The 15,631-nt window shown below is 50.4% G+C and overlaps 7 protein-coding genes and 1 non-coding gene across 8 annotated transcripts; 6 read left to right on the forward strand and 2 right to left on the reverse strand.

Annotated features, from left to right (window-relative positions):
- Positions 1-720: 720 nt before the first annotated feature.
- Positions 721-3,288, reverse strand: BO86DRAFT_284296 (uncharacterized protein; the record flags this gene model as incomplete). Its single annotated transcript, XM_025667345.1, has 1 exon — positions 721-3,288. A coding segment is annotated over one exon (2,568 nt), but the record flags the coding sequence as incomplete, so codon positions are not given.
- A 1,199-nt stretch (positions 3,289-4,487) lies between these two features.
- Positions 4,488-7,333, forward strand: BO86DRAFT_455478 (uncharacterized protein; the record flags this gene model as incomplete). The annotated part of the gene is made up of 4 exons (XM_025677112.1): positions 4,488-4,865; positions 4,949-5,224; positions 5,363-5,624; positions 5,698-7,333. 4 exons carry the CDS (start codon positions 4,488-4,490, stop codon positions 7,302-7,304), a joined length of 2,523 nt encoding a protein of 840 aa, XP_025528723.1. The 3' UTR covers positions 7,305-7,333.
- A 510-nt stretch (positions 7,334-7,843) lies between these two features.
- Positions 7,844-9,435, forward strand: BO86DRAFT_455479 (uncharacterized protein). The gene is made up of 2 exons (XM_025677113.1): positions 7,844-8,496; positions 8,549-9,435. The coding sequence occupies exons 1-2, from the start codon at positions 8,273-8,275 to the stop codon at positions 9,006-9,008; spliced, it is 684 nt and encodes a 227-aa protein (XP_025528724.1). The 5' UTR covers positions 7,844-8,272; the 3' UTR covers positions 9,009-9,435.
- A 327-nt stretch (positions 9,436-9,762) lies between these two features.
- On the forward strand, positions 9,763-10,227 carry BO86DRAFT_398525 (uncharacterized protein; the record flags this gene model as incomplete). Its single annotated transcript, XM_025673562.1, has 1 exon — positions 9,763-10,227. One exon carries the CDS (start codon positions 9,763-9,765, stop codon positions 10,225-10,227), a length of 465 nt encoding a protein of 154 aa, XP_025528725.1.
- Positions 10,228-11,689: 1,462 nt separating this feature from the next.
- Positions 11,690-12,641, forward strand: BO86DRAFT_427645 (uncharacterized protein). Its single transcript, XM_025675559.1, has one exon. It carries the CDS (start codon positions 11,893-11,895, stop codon positions 12,184-12,186), a length of 294 nt encoding a protein of 97 aa, XP_025528726.1. The 5' UTR covers positions 11,690-11,892; the 3' UTR covers positions 12,187-12,641.
- On the forward strand, positions 12,318-14,721 carry BO86DRAFT_427657 (uncharacterized protein; the record flags this gene model as incomplete). Its single annotated transcript, XM_025675560.1, has 2 exons — positions 12,318-14,042; positions 14,096-14,721. Coding segments are annotated over 2 exons (1,899 nt in total), but the record flags the coding sequence as incomplete, so codon positions are not given.
- BO86DRAFT_398527 (WD40 repeat domain-containing protein) lies at positions 14,632-15,207 on the forward strand (the record flags this gene model as incomplete). Its single annotated transcript, XM_025673563.1, has 1 exon — positions 14,632-15,207. One exon carries the CDS (start codon positions 14,632-14,634, stop codon positions 15,205-15,207), a length of 576 nt encoding a protein of 191 aa, XP_025528728.1.
- BO86DRAFT_t104 lies at positions 15,156-15,229 on the reverse strand. The gene has a single exon. It is a non-coding gene; the product is annotated as a tRNA-Val (tRNA).
- Positions 15,230-15,631: the final 402 nt, after the last annotated feature.

Genomic DNA, 15,631 nt, shown 5'->3' on the forward strand with positions numbered 1-15,631 from the left:
CAGCGGTAGTACTGTACACAGATGACGAGTGTTCGCTTCGGCCTTGCATGTGGGGTAGCTCATGTGTTAGCTTGAGCCGCGCCTGCATATGGACTGCATGCAGCTTGTATCACGCCGAACCGAAGCAGTCCACTTGTTCACGCATAATGAGCTCAAGCATGTCCTATACATCTGACCGGCTCATCATCGCTAACAGATGATATTGCAACGCCGCGTTGAACTTGAATTTTCAAGCCGGACCCGGCAACAAAGCACTCGTATGAATTGCATGATCGTTGATCGATGAATGGTGGTGCGGTAACGAAGTTGCCCTAATTACCAGGCAAAGCAACAATCGGCCAACAGCCAATTCCTAAGACTATATTAAATTATCGACAAATCTCACCTGTTCCTTATGAATCTGCCTGCTACCCAATCTTCCACAGATCCCGGTTCGGTAATCAAAAACACGCCTGCATTAATTGGAATGGATCTTGTATGCCCATGCGGAATAGCCATTATGCCACTTCTCCAGGAATACACCGCTTCGAACTGGGATTCGCCGCCCCTTGTCAAAGACATAACTGATAGAGAGAAGAGAAGAACGAGAAAGTAACAGAAGAGGAAGAGAAACATAAAGTGAAGAGAAAGAGAAGGACAAAGACCTTGAACTCACAAGTTAGCATAAGCACCCATCTGGGTCCCATTCGATTAGCTTCAAGTTTGTCACTCAGCCTCTGCACCGGAGCTAATAAGCAACCGACAGGCAGCGTCATGGCCTTCCGCTAGGGATAGTAGGGTCCTGCCCAGTAAATCTCGAGTATTGACATCAGCCCCATGGCTGAGCAGGAGTTCCAGGATTTCTGTGTTTCCTTCAAATGCCGCGTAACAGATGGATGTATCCCTTAATCCGTTTCTCGGAGCGAGATTTACACCGCTCTCGAGGAACATCTTTACTACTCCCACATGCCCATTTATGACGGCTAGTCGCAGTGGAATGGCCCAAGATGCACTACCGGAAGTCACATCAATGGCATACTCAAAGATCATCTGAACCAGATCTGCACGTCCTTCCTCGGCGCGGCTCGCCAGGAATGTGCGGCCCATAAGGCTTGGAGGCCCGACACCGGCTTTTTCGACCTTGATCAGATATTCAACCACAGAAGAGAGGCCGGATTGAAAGGCGAACTCGAGAGCTGCATGACAGTCTGAGGAACAGAGCTCTCGTGCCAAGGGTGTAATGGGGTCCTCGTAGGTGATTGTACATGAACTGAAATGCGTTGCCCAGTTCCGTGTCGCGTATCCCTCGAGTGTGTCCAGTTCCTGGTGTTTTTCAGATGCAAGATACCGTACGCAGACCTCGGCTAGTAGTCGGTTCGAGTCCTGGAGATCGATCGAGCCTTTCCAAGTGGGTGTCCTAGCAATGGGGTCCAAAGGAGGCGTGTATTCTGATCGGACTAGAAACTCCCTGGCTGTTTGGTGGAGCAAGTATACTTGTGAGTGAATGACGACTACAAAAAGACCACAAATCTGCCGAAGAGTTTGTTTGAAATCCTCCGCAGTCTCCAAGTAGTCTTCAAGGTCTACAGATTCCTTGAAAGCTTGGTCGCAGGCAAACACCAAAGCGAGTTCGTTCACGGATAACGGACGTTCTGCGGCAAGAATAGTCTGCAAGATGGTTTTTGCTCGCTCAGGCGCTGGGCTTCGACTGAGGATTTTCTCGTAGGCGTCATCAACTGTGGAAGGAAGCTGACTCACTGCCGCCCGAATATTTCCCTTTGTGAAGCCAGGAGTAGTTCGGATGACATCCATAGTTAGGGTGACCCAGAGGTAAGTACGGTCGACCACCGGCAGGAGTTCGTCTAGTAACATCTGGCATTGTTTGGAGGTGAGACCACGTTCGCGAGCAATGTCCTCGACCCGTTTCTGAGTAACAAGATTGATCTCCTTGGAGATTTGGTCGATCTCCTCCTCGCCTTCACCACTGAGATGAATCATTGACAGGTCCCCTTGGGCACCTTGGAATTCCCGGTAGATATCGAGATATGGCCGGCTGGTGACGAGAAACTTCACATTGCCAGTTCCCAAGCCTCCCTGAGAAGAACGGACAAGCTCTTCAATCAAACGGCCGCGGCCCACTTTCTCGCATTCATCGAGGGCGTCCAAGACGCAAATAACCTCACCGAGGCATGGGTCCGTCACCAGACTGGTAAAGATAGACCAGAGATCATCGAAGGACTTGGTCAACCTATCACCGTCCGTGCCGAACTTGGCCAGTATGGAATCCCGCAGCAACTGTGGGTTGGACAGGAAAACCTGGCGCACAATTGCACTGATTGCGCTGGCGGCAGTGTTCTGATCCGAGAAATCATCCTTGAAGAAGAAGTAGCATATTGTGGCTTCCTTCCTGGCGGGGAGAAAGTCATCCACGAGGTACCTGGCCAACACAGATTTGCCGCATCCAGGATCGGCTGAAACCCATAGCAGACTAGAGCCTTCGGTTTGATGCCAGCTCTCAAATAGAGAATGATGTGTGAACCATTCGCATGTGCCAGGCACTCGATCATCGTTTCGATCTTTCCGGTCTTTGTATGGAGAGGTATACAGAGTACGCAGGAGTTTCATGACCTTTTTGTCACGATCGATCAACATCTGACGCGTGCTTTCGTATTGTTGCGTACTTTGGATCGCCCTGAGTCGCTGATCCACATTCGCAGCCCCGATTATCTGAGCGTCTTTCTCTGTATCTACCTCGAGAGACTTGATGTTCTGCAATATATCATCCCACCCTTCGTGTTCGAAAGCGTCGCCCAACAGCCGTGCAATGCTGCGTTTCCCAAGATATTGCAGTGCACGGGCCTGGAACTCGAGGATGGCAGCGTATAAGTCGGTCAAATGATCTTCGAACTTTTGCAGCAGATCGGCTTGGTGCCCTGGCGTAGAAACCGGAGCATGCTCCCCGGAGCGGTAAACATCTTCGATCACCTGGAAGCGACACATCAAACTCGAGGTATAGTCTAAAGTTTGAAGAAGAATCGCCTGTTGACTGGTTGCTTGCAAAGCGAGCATGAATATGACTGATAGGCCAGCACAAGCCAGCGCTGCTGGAGGGCTGGCGCTGGCAGCCGTATCAACAAGTCCCTTTATCACCAAGACCTTTTCGAAGAGACCATTCACCAGGTCCTGGACCGCCACCGCTTGATCACCGAATTGTATCTTCCATTTCTGCTTCTCCAACGCGTTCACCCGCTTCTGAAACAGTCTGTCTAATTGAGCCTGGCGGCGAGCAGTGCCGATCGGTTGCAGCTCCTCACCTAACTCCTCGGCCAGCGTCGCGTATACTGATTGAAGAAGCTGGTGTTTATCCCGGTTTCTATTCAGAATATCTTCTGCTCTCTGCCAGAGATTGGCGCTTGCACTTTGGCCGTTGACCAGTCCCTGATATTGTGGCGATGGGGGCTTCTCGCGGGACTTCTCTGCATGTCCTGTAGCTGCATTTTCAAGAGGGTGTGGTTCTGCGAGGATATGTTTTGTCTGGAGACGAAACAGTCCCCGTAGCTTGGCTTTGAATTTTCGAACGTACGTCTTCAGTCCCATTTTTTACGGGCGCGAAGAGAGGTGATCTGGGTGTGTTTGTCGGCGACTGCGTGCAGAGGCTCCCACGCCGAATCTTTGAGAACCCTTCTGGGTGCGGGCGAACACTCCTTGGGCAACGATGCAGCATTCTGCTGATCCTAATTGGAGCAACCCTTGAAAGTGTGACATGTAAGGATGGGTTGCATAAAACTCATAATTGCTTTTTTATTCTACCCCTCATTCGTCGCTTTTGTCCCATCTCCTTCTCCTTCGATTTGCGGCACACTGCTCATGAGATCGTGCACCATACGTCTCGATAGCCTTCTATATCATGTTCGGAGATGGCTCCAACGAGCTGCAGATAACAATAGAACTTCGCTTTCCACCATTGACCAACATTCGACATGGAGTCTGGGGGTCGAGGCGCGGAAAGCGAAGGACTTTAGTAGATTCCGATTGCCCCCACCCACATTAGCGCTAAAGCCTGGCGTGAACTCTCTGGCCACGTAGTCTGGATGAAGACCTACCAACACGTATCTGCAGCCACAGTGTGACAGTACCGGTGACATCCTGTTATAATATCACTCAATGTCACTACCCATGTACATGTACAGTGCTGGAACTAGGTACCTAGTAGTACTGGTATAGACTAGGGCTATCGAGGATCATCGGCCCAATTAACAAACCAACATCTGCTATGGAACGCTAATCAATGCATCCACTTCCCTCCACTTCCCCAAGCGGACTAGGTGTTCGCTGATCACAAGCAGGTGGTGTGGGGAGCTGAGAAATCTACTGGATCCAACTGCGACCGGAGAATCCACCATGCACTGCCAGCTGAGATCTAATTCTCCTTTTAAGCGATTGAAGACCTCGTTGCCTCAGGAAGTTCGAAGCATCGAAGGCTCCAGTCCGTGGACACGACACCTACTATGTCCGCGATGCCAGTCTCCGCATCAGGATCAAGATCTCTGCCTGTCACCTCAAGGCAAGTTCAGAGCCGAGAAGGTGCTAACCCTGCGACGATCTCCAGACTCATCACTCCTCTGTTTCAATGGAGTCTTGATGATATATCCCTTTCGAGCACTGCACTTCTTCTGGAGGTCTCCGCCTCCTCACTCATAGAACGGATCCGTGGAGAGCGCTTGAGCCGCCTCCCGTTTGAAGCGAGCTCTTATGACAATCTGCTGGCATGGGCCCAGGCCCTCGTGGAGAGGCTGAACGCAGTGGAGGAGATCGTCGAGCCATTTATGGCAGATATTTACCTTGCCACTAGTCTTGCGTATGGCTACTTTGCCATGCTCCTGGAGGTTTGTATTTCTCAGAACCCAGCTCGCGCCATAAACCTGCAACCTTTGTGTTTAGTCCCTGAAAGGCTCATGCTTTCGTCTAGTATGGAGAGGATAATGTAACGCCGCTGGGACTTGCCTTTGGCTTTTTCCATGACATCTCCGCCCCTTTGGAAAATATATTGCGCGGAACAAGCCTCGACAGTACCGAAAAAATCGCCGAGCAACTCGCTTTGGCCCTTGTTGATTTAGTAACCCTCATTGCTCGTTTCTCCGTTGGACTATGCCATGCTATGCGCGGATCAGGTGATGAGCTCCACTCCAACTTCCACAAACATTATGCGGGCCAGATCGAGACATTTCGGAGTCGCTGCGAGAAGGTCACAATAGCGATTTCAAGGCATCGGTTGCTGGGAGCGACCCGGGACCCGGACAAAGGCAAGTTCATTTTATGGCTAATTCGAATGTGTCCATTTTCTTGAAGAATGCCATGGTTATCTAACCTCCCTGTCCAACAGGTGATAATATCGATGCAATCCGATCTTGGCTTGCGCCCGATGATCGTGCGATTGCGCGTCTCGACGAGAATGTCTCAGTCCACGCCATGGAACGGGAGGAGAACACCTGTTCGTGGATATCACCTTATGTCCGACGATGGCGAACGGATCAATGCGCTCAGATCCATATTTTCGGGCGCTCGGGTACAGGGAAGAGTGTTTTGTCGCAAGCGATCCTCAAATACTTGCAACGGAAACGCGCTGCCTCCACTTCCCCGCGTCTGTGTGTTTTCAGCAGTGAGCATATGCGGCCGTACAGTTCTTCAAAACCCCGGTGCCTAACGGACGCTCGACAGGTATCAGATTCCCAGCAGAGGGCACCATGCGTTCCATTGCCCGGAGCCTCTTGCATCAAATGTTCATTCAGTCCATTGGTCACGTTCCACTCCTGCTACTACTGAGCGATGCATTCGACCGTAGTCGGCGGACCACAGACAGCGATGATTATGATAGCCTCTTGTGGGATACTCTGAAGCGCGCACTGACATGTCTCGCCCCGGGAAACGACCAAGTATTCCTGGTCGTAGATGGGGTGGACGAGGCCTTGTGCGATGAGACGACTTTGCTGCGCAAGCTTCTCTCCATCACTGCTGAGACAGCGAATGTGAAACTGATCACACTAGGAACCCAGAAACCTCCGATAGCCAGCGGTCAGACCCTCTTGGAGGTGAGAGAAAATCTGGTTTTCGGTGATATCTCCACTGTGGTTGAAAGCTCTTTGGTGAGTGGGAATATTTTCCCCAAGCTGCCCGGAAAAGATAAAGAGGCTATTATCGGTGCTCTCACTGCGGCGAGCGAGGGCTCTTTTCTGTGGGCGAAGCTTGCCTGCCGGCACATTCATGACCAAGAAAGCCCCGATCAACTTAGCAGGGCCATGGATCTTCTTTGCACCACCAAGCCCAGTGTCTCCGACATGATTCACCTTCGGTGCAACATGGAGGACGTAAGCCTTGACGCCAGGCATATGCTGGCACTGCTTGCCGTCGCCCAGCGTCCTTTGATTCCAGTGGAGGTCCAGACCCTGGCTTCTATTCTCGTTGACCAGCAAACAATTCCCGTCAGTGATAGGAAAGATGAAACCTTCGTGCTGCGGAAACTACGTCCACTTAACCGCTTGATATTCTTGTCGAACGATGTGCTTTCATTTCGACATGCGTTGATCAAAGATGCAGTATTGAAGCTCGTGACCGCTGGCCATGTCCACCCCAACGAGGATCCCGCCATCGACGTCCTAACCCGACTTTTTATCTGCCTCAAATGCTCAATTGGCGAGTCGAGCGAGCCGGCCCTCACGCCCCTTGATCAAGACACGGCCACAAGCTTGCAGCACAGCCAGGCTCTCATCCCATATGCTCTGCGTTACTGGCCGATCCATTACCAAAACCTGTCTGCCGCGACCCAAAGCCCTATCACTCGGCTTGCAGAACGGTTTGCCCCCTACCTGCCGGTGTCGACAACGTGCATCCGGCTCCAGAGCATGGTCTGGGCCGGGCTCCCGCCGCCGGAGTGCCTCCGCTACCACGAGCTCTCGGCCGTCCTCTACCGCACGGCCCTGGGACCCAACCACGTGGCCACCCTGCAATGTACAATCCTTCTGGCGGGCTTGTACGATCGACTCAAGCACGTCGACCCAGCCAGTCGGCTGTACTACGATGCGGCGCTGAGGAGCCGGACGTCACTGACGGCGCGACATCCGCTAACGCTGCAGTTGACCAGCCGATTTCTGGACCTGACATCAGGCCAAAAGATCACCGGTGCCCAGTCCGAGCTCATGCGTTGGAGAGGAGAATGCTTGGCGCTCTCTGTCGAATGCCACGAGCTTCAGCATGGAGAGACATCGGACGAGGCGGGTGCGGCGAGGAGACTTCTGACTGAGCATCAACACCAAAGGCCGCGTGAATAGCCCCATACGAAACAAGGTCTGGTCTTCAACACACACATGATCTGAGACGATACGATGAAGGCCAGAGGGAGGCTCAGTACACCAGATAATTGCACAATTATATCCAGTACATTTTGCCCCAAGTAAGCTCGGACCGGAGAATATCATATGGGCCCCAATCGGTCTCGATCATCCAATTCAGAGATCCATGTTCTCGATATAATTTGAGGACCTGTTTGGCCTGCCACAGTCTCTGGACGACAAGGAGGGCGGGAAAGATGGGCACGTTCCATACCTTATTTACAATTTTAAACAGATTGCACAGAACGTAGAACATCATATGTAAAATCGTCAAGAAAGCTTATTCACCCCAGCGTTTTGTCGATGGTTTACTGATAATATCAATTTAACTCGTGGACTGAACTAGCGCAACGCGAGGGGTGTTGTATCTTCAGCCCGGCTCATGGCATAGAAATAGGCAGCAGTAATTTCACACGGCTAGATTGTCGAGAACAAATCCCAGGACTCGATCTATACTTCAGGCTACATCTCCATTGAGGTTTTCAGTCATGTGTATCCCCCAATGTCTAACACCTACTGATTTACGTATAATGCAGCCTGGTGTGCCTACGGAGGCATCCGTTTCCGGAGGCGGCTGTTTCCCGTCACGGGTCACTCTGACTACTCGGAGATGACGAACCACCTTCAGGCCGGGGGATTTGGTGTTGCCTGACCACAAGGCATCAGGATTGATTCAGCTCTTGGGTTGGATTGAGGAAGCCTAAATTGCGTCTTTTTTAAGTCGTCAATATGTAAGCATATACAAAGATATATATGATGTCCAACCCTCCAAGTCAGCCGGTCGCAATTTTGTCCCTCCGTCTCACTCAAGGTCCTCGCATCTCGGAACGGTGAATTCAGCTTTGCCCTAATTTCCAACAAACCATCGAAAGTCACACATCGCGTGAAACAGAGGCGCACACAGTACAATGTCTGTCACCGAAATCGGCTGCATGCGCGTCAAGCCTTCACTCGATGTTATGAACGAAGATAATCCTGAAGGACAGATCCTGAGCAAGCTGTACAACTACGTGGTCGTCGCACCGGGGGGCCCACTTCGCGTATCTTGGGGTGTCGAGGTTGAGGATCCGTCCTACCTCTGGGCATTCTTTGACTGGGACTCGCTAGAAGCCCATGAAAACTTCGCTCGAACGTGAGTAGAGGCCTCCCGCCATTCATCTCAGTTACTGATAACAGCACCACAGACTGGGCCAAGAAGCTGTCAAGGACTTACCCAGGATCCTGACTCGTGGCGGATTCACGAAGCACATTACCGCCACGTCGACTCTGCCAGCTACACTGCAATGTGCAGTCACCCAAGTAGTCCTGGCGTACTTTGCTTCGGATCTGCCACCCACCGTGACAGACGCAGCGATTGCACGTCTCAAGGATTGGGAAGAGAATGAGATTGAGAAGGTCCCGGGCATTGAAGCTCTGAGCTACGGATGGGGCGTAGAGAAGGACTTTCCCATAAGAGACTGCTCACCAGACCAGAGAGCATCAATCTTTCTGTCCGTGTTTGGATTCGATGATGTTAATGCGCAAAGAGATTTTCGGGGGTCCTTGGCCTTCGAGGAATTGTTGAGGCGGATCCAGGCCACGGAGGGATTCGTCAAGCTGGAGGTTTTCTCCGTCTGTTTCCGGTCCACGAGCAGACACAGTTAGGGTGACTCCCGGGAGATGTCATTTTTCTCACACAGGGGGTTTCCCCTGTGAAAGCGCAAATATCAGTATCGCCTAGGCAATATGAATTCTCTCAATAGAACACAATCGGCGGGTTGTATCTGACTCCTTAGCATGACATTGCGAGCTCTCAGGTTTGAGGGGGTCCGACCATCCATTGGGCAAGTGGGAAATTGTTGCAAGTATCGGCCTGACAGGCTGTCCTATGCTAGGTACTATTCCGCTCCCCACTTCCCATGATGCGAATTATGTTCAAGGTCTCTACAAAATGGCGTGGCACATTTCACTGAATAGGAGAGAAGAACAAAGAAACAGGTATAATTGAGAAGAAAGGAACAGATGACAGACTCCGGGTTAAGTTCGTCGCCTATCTATATTGATTTAGATCGAATGAAGTCCTTCAGCTCAGAAGACATATGTATTTTTCATATGGCAAAAGGAAATAAACTAGACAAAGCAAGAAGGGAAATACTCAACTTCAACTTTCTGGTCTTACTTCAGAGCCATATTCTCCGGCTCCTTTTTCTCTAACCATAGTTGTATGCGAATACTTCATCTTCAAGCGGCAAGCCTATATATATCGCCGTGCATCAGTGTTAAAATGCTGTGAAAGTAACCTCAACAGGTCATTACAAACACAACACTGGTCATCCCCAGCGCTGAAGCCTGCTCCATTGACCTTGTCCAGCCTCAGGTGCCCACACCATACCCCTCGTCAAGAACGCCACCAGACACCATGCTCGACCTTGAGGACCTCGCCATTCTCTTCGTGTCATGCAGCGTCTCCTACTGTAGCTGGTACTTCTCCACCGGTCCACTCCATCGCTGGGCCCGCGACACGCCCTATGGCCCGCGACTCCTGCTGATCTACGGCAGCTTGCTCGTGAGCGTCGCCTCGAACCAACTGTGGTCGAACTACCTGACTCACCAGCGGCTCCCGCTGGTTCTCCAAGCCTACCATCTTCAGCAACAGACGGCGCTGGGCAACCATACGTCGACTCCATTGAACGTCACCGAGGCACTGACCGCCCTTGTTGACGTGGGGATGCTCATCGGGAACCCGGAGCTGGCAGCGTGGCTGCTCAATCCGTGGTCCCTACTCGTGATGAATATTCTGTGGGTGAATCTCTTGATTTCGGGCTTTTTCGCTCTGGAATTGGCGCTGACGGTTATCTGGCTTCCAGGTATTCACGATGAGTAGATTACAGATGTTGTAAAGTGATTACACAGATAGGCTAAAATGATTGGATCTGATGTTGTGTAAGTCCTGATAAGCAAGAGTTGCTATTAAGGTGAGTTGCTTCTTTTCCTCTCTTTGCTAGTGGACTTTTTGTGGATGCTGGACTTTATATGCTAGCCTTCCAAGATTATCATAATTGAATTAATTTTAGAACATATTATCTTTGCGATGGATATCTGAAGGGCACCGTCCCAAATGGGTAGAAAATGAACTTGTATTTCGGCGTGATAGCCACACAACTGTAACTATAGCCACCTAGTTCGGCATCAATTGTTTACTAAGATGTATCTTTTTTAAAGAGCTAACTATGTCGCAGCAGCTGCATGCACCTACAACTCATCAGCCCTGTATTGGTCGTATGTTTTGCCCTGTTGCATCTGAGCAAAATAGACTATTGAGGGCTTACCACTCTTAACCTCGCCTGTTTTATTAACATTCCCTCTGCTTACTCCGAATTTGAAGGCAAGGCAGAGTATAAAGGCCATATCTACTGTCTCATCCTCACCCTTCTTTCTCTTGCGCCTTTTATACATATTATTGTTCCCATTATCTGCTCTAATGGCTAGAAGTACTTGCCCCAGATTCTGGGCCAGTATGACCGCCCCTCCCCGCCCCCTCTTCCTTCAATAAACAATACAAAAATCAGGAACGGAACAGCGAACACTAATATGTAACCTTTAGGTGGTACCCTTAAATGATACCTGACCAACATGCGGATCGGACCGCATGTGTTTTCTCTACTTTACTGCCTTGACTTCCTAGGCAATTCATGCGGGGAGTCCAACGACATCGATAGGCCTCTAGTCGACGACCTCATATCGCTGGTTACAGTACGATACAGTACAGAAAGCAAAAGTACACCTCTCGTTTGTTAGGAATGGTAATTTGAATAAAAACCTTACACCTATCCCGTTTCTCTTGCATCTCATCTGCCCCTCCCTCCCTCACCTAAAGAGAGGCAGACAATCATACACGAAACCTGCTGCAAATTGTTCAGGAGCGCATCGAGTATCTTCGTTTGTGTGGGTTTTATTGTATGCTTTGGGGCAGACCATTATGCCGAAAGGGGTGTGGGTCTGCTCGACCTCAGAGATTGCTATCCCTGCAGGGCTGGCACGCACTTTAGTGATGTGTTGTCGCGGTGAGGCTGCATACCTAGCTACCTACCTGTTAGGTCAGAAGTCCACCCAACCCTACTTCTCTTTACCAGATCCTGCCAGTTGTCTGCGTGATTATGTAAAACACCGAATGTCCATGCAGCTATACTGAGGTCGAAAGCTGACTACCCCTCCTTCTCTCAGTCTTATCTATCTGGGACGTTTAAGTTTTGCCTGACCCTCAAGTGCATGGAGCCAACAAATCTCCCCACACCTGAATCTGAATTTGATCCATAGCTTCACCAATGTTCTTTAGGCATGATTAATATACGATCGCATGGATCTGTGCCTTCTACTGGAGATGGCAGCCGCGAAGGCGATGCTTGATCGCACTCACCCTTCGTTACAGCAGTCGAGAACCGACGACAATAGCTACACCCTAGGAAGCATCCATGGCCACAACGTTGCGGTGGCCTGATTGCCTATCGGCATCTATGGAAAAGTATCTGCCTCAACCGTGGTAGCTCAGATGCGTGCGACTTTCCAGAACATCCAGCTAGGGTTGATGGTTGGGATTGGCGGCGGAGTCCCCAGCGTCGACGCGGACATCCGCCTTGGTGATGTTGTCGTGAGCAAGCCAGCCGACATTTACGGTGGGGTGATCCAGTATGATTATGGTAAATCAATCCGCCACGGGAGATTTCAACGCACTGGTTCATTCAATAAGCCCCCGCTGGCGTTTTTGACTACCGTGTCTCAGATGCAAAGTGATAGCATGGTGGGAAGACAGTCGGTGCATGAGGTTATCGGCGATGTATTGTAGGCGAATGAAGATACGAGAAAGCGTTATAGTCGGCCAAGAGAGGACCAGCTGTTCTCGGCCACATATGACCACCAAGATGAGAGTCTGGGGTGTTGCCGATGTGATGAGAGCAAGCTAATTACGCGCCCCCCGCGGGCAAACAACAACCCCCGTATACATTATCGTTTGATTGCGTCGGGGGATCAGGTGATGAAAGACGCCACAATCCGGCTGCGCTAGCTGCTACTGCCTACGCAAGGGTTTTATTGTCGTTTGTTCCTGTCAGCTGCCAAAAGAAGGATCTGCATCTGTCCCCGCAAGACCAGAGCGCGATGCAGCACTGCTGTGTCACTGATATGTCAACAGAGATCGGGTCCCTTCAGCGCCAGAAGGATATTCTGCTCTATGATTCTTACAGCTGGGTACTCCCCACCCAGGAGTTTAGGATCTTCGTCGACTGGAGCGACAGCGGAAAGAGCCTTTTATGGGTAAGAGGCGACGCGGGGAAGGGTAAAACGATGTTGCTAATCGGCGTTGTCCATGAGCTAGAGGCCCACCTTGAACTACACTTTGATGAGTACTGTTTATCATACTTCTTCTGTCGTGGAACAGAAAACAGACTTAATACGGCGACTGCGGTTCTGAGGGGGTTGATATGGATGATCCTGCGTCAAAAGAAGTCACTCATCCTCCATCTCACCAAAGCCTTTACAGATCTTGGACCTGTTCTGTTCGAAGACCACACGGCGTTTTATAACCTCAAGAGAGTGTTTAGTAATATGCTTGAGGATCAAGGCCTGGGAAGGATATATCTTGTGGTGGATGGCCTCGATGAATGTCGGAGGGAAGAGCCGGGCTTGTCGCAGCTTCTGGAGTTGGTGGCGGAAACATCAACCAACAGAAGAGTGAAATGGCTCCTTTCGAGTCGAAATGAATCTTCGATCGATGAAGCATTAGGGACCCACGCGGAAAATGGGCAACTTTGCCTCGAACTAATTGCTGCCTCGGTGTCTGGGGCAGTTAATGCCTATATCAGTCATAAAATGTCGGAGCTCAGAGATCAATATCAGCACAAGCTGCGCCGGAACGGAAACCTCTCGTCCTGGAAGTTAGCGGGGTTGATTCAAAATATTGAACATGTGCTACAAGATAGATCCTATGGCACTTTCCTGTGGGTGGCTCTGATGATCAAAGAGCTCAAGACATGCGCACCCGACAAAGCTCTCGAGAAAGTGAAAAAGGCTCCTCCTGGCTTACACGATCTTTGCACGACGATTCTGCATAATCTCACCAAGCCCGATCATGCTGAAGACTGTGGGAAAGTTCTTTTGATCATGGCTAACGCATATCAGTCTCTTGACTTGACCGAAATAGTAGCGTTGGCGCAGTTGGATGAATTGGCTGCCCATGAATCCATTGTGAGACACTGTGACTTTCTTACCTTCAGGGAGGACATTCAGATTGTTTCCTTCATGCAACAGTCAGCCAAAGACTTCCTTGTTCAAGATCAAGGTCCCGCAGTTATACATGAGATTTTTCCACGAGGGCACAAGGAAGGACATAGCATGATTTTGTCAGCATCCCTTACCGTCATGGAGTCTTTGAAAAGAGACATTTTCGACTGGCGGCATGCTGGTTACGATATCGACGAGGTCGTAGTTCCTCACCAGGATCCACTTGAGTCTCTTCGATTTTCCTGCCTCTATTGGATCGACCATCTCTGTGACATGAAGACCGGACCAGAGGAAGGTTCCCTGCTTGACGAGGGCAGTCACTTTTGGATAGATCGCTCTCTTTACTGGCTCGAGGCTCTAAGTCTCCTGAGAAGTTACTCTGTGGCTGTGCTAAGCACAGCTAATGTCATTGAAATGCTCAGGGTAGGCCACTATGATCTGAGGAAGATTTAACCCCTTCATACTCATTCGATCAGCGTATCTCCCCGAAGCCAATATTTATTTGTTTGGTTGGAGATTTTTACCGATTTACCCTGGCAAACCGAACAGCTATCGAGAAATTTCCCCTTCAAACATATGTCGCGACGCTCATATTTGCTCCAGAACAGAGTGCTATACGTCGACTTTTTAAGCATGAGGAGCCTAGATGAATTACTACCAAGCCAGAGATGGAGCCGGAATGGAGTGCCTGTCTCCAGACTCTGCAAACGGATAATAAAATTCACTCCGTCCCTTGTTCTCCTGATGGGACGCTTATAGCAGCAGGGGGCTATGGCCGCACTGTGAGAATTTGGGAGTCAGCCAGCGGTCACTATCTCAAGACGCTTCATGGCCACGGCGACGAAATCAAGTCGGTCGCTTTCTTGCACAGCAACAATCCGACCGCATCAGGTTCGGACGACTTAATAATCAGAATATGGGATGTTCAGAGTGGCGATTGTCTCAGAACACTTGTGGGACATGCTAAAGGAATCAAAGCAGTAATTTCATCTCCCGGGGATTATCTCTTGCGATGGCGGTGGCATTGTCAAGATCTGGGATTATGATCGCGGTCTGTCTCAGCACACTTGACACCGATGCCAAGTACTCTGGGTTGATCGCCTTGTCACCGGATGGCAATCTACTAGCATCCGGGTATTGTGGTATCAGGATCTGGGACATCCATCGTGGTGAATGTCTTAAGACGCTGGGGGGATGTATTGGCTCTATTAATGCAATCGGATTCACCTCCAATGGCCAGATCATCACTGCCGAGACTCTCGGTATCATGATCTGCGACGTGGAGAGTGGCAAGTGTCTGAGAACCTTTCGACGATCTTACGAAACCTATTCACTGGCTTTGTCCCTTGATGGCCATGTCGTATCCAGCACTGGTGACGGCCGCATCGAAATCTGGAACCCTGAAGGGGATGGTGCTCCCAAGATGCTTCTAGGCCATACCGTTAAAGCCATTTCCATTGCTCTTTCATCTATCGGCAACATCATATCCGGATCCGAGGACTATACCGATAGTGAAGAGGAGGATGAAAAAAGAAATGACCAGACTGGGGCTCGATCCCAGGACCTTATCGGTGTTAACGATACGTGATAACCAACTACACCATCCGGCCAATTGATATTTCAAATTCTTCACTAATGTAATCAGTCCTTGAACAAAGGTCAGTAGCATTGTTGCTCTCAATTACTCGCATGCCCTCGACTCCTCGATTCCTCGCATTTAGATATCCACAAAGTGAAGAGCCACATGGAAGACCCACTTTCCCGAACCAGCGTCTTGACAGCTATCACAACAGCAAATCCAGACAGCAACAGCACGCAAACGCCGAAAGTAACCCTGCGCAGCATTCCTCCTCCCCGCTTTTGTTTTTCTGTGTGGCTGGAGCGGGTTGTTGCGCCGAGTACTGCATGGACTGTGGCGGTGCAGCTTCAGCTGGATAGCCCGAAACAGGGGGATAACCCGAGGCCGGGGAGTAATATGTGTTGTTGGGCGGTCCGGGCGGTGGCGGTGCCGA

This window comes from Aspergillus japonicus (assembly GCF_003184785.1).
Source record: "Aspergillus japonicus CBS 114.51 unplaced genomic scaffold BO86scaffold_17, whole genome shotgun sequence".
NCBI lineage: Eukaryota > Fungi > Ascomycota > Eurotiomycetes > Eurotiales > Aspergillaceae > Aspergillus > Aspergillus japonicus.

What these genes read in the sequence shown, in the direction of transcription:
- BO86DRAFT_455479 (XM_025677113.1), top strand. Translation starts at nt 8,273, where the DNA reads ATGTCTGTCACCGAAATCGGCTGCATGCGCGTCAAGCCTTCACTCGAT. An exon ending in CATGAAAACTTCGCTCGAAC is followed by an intron (nt 8,497 to 8,548) that starts GTGAGTAGAGGC and finishes ACAGCACCACAG; the next exon opens with ACTGGGCCAAGAAGCTGTCA.
- BO86DRAFT_427645 (XM_025675559.1), top strand. Translation starts at nt 11,893, where the DNA reads ATGCGTGCGACTTTCCAGAACATCCAGCTAGGGTTGATGGTTGGGATT.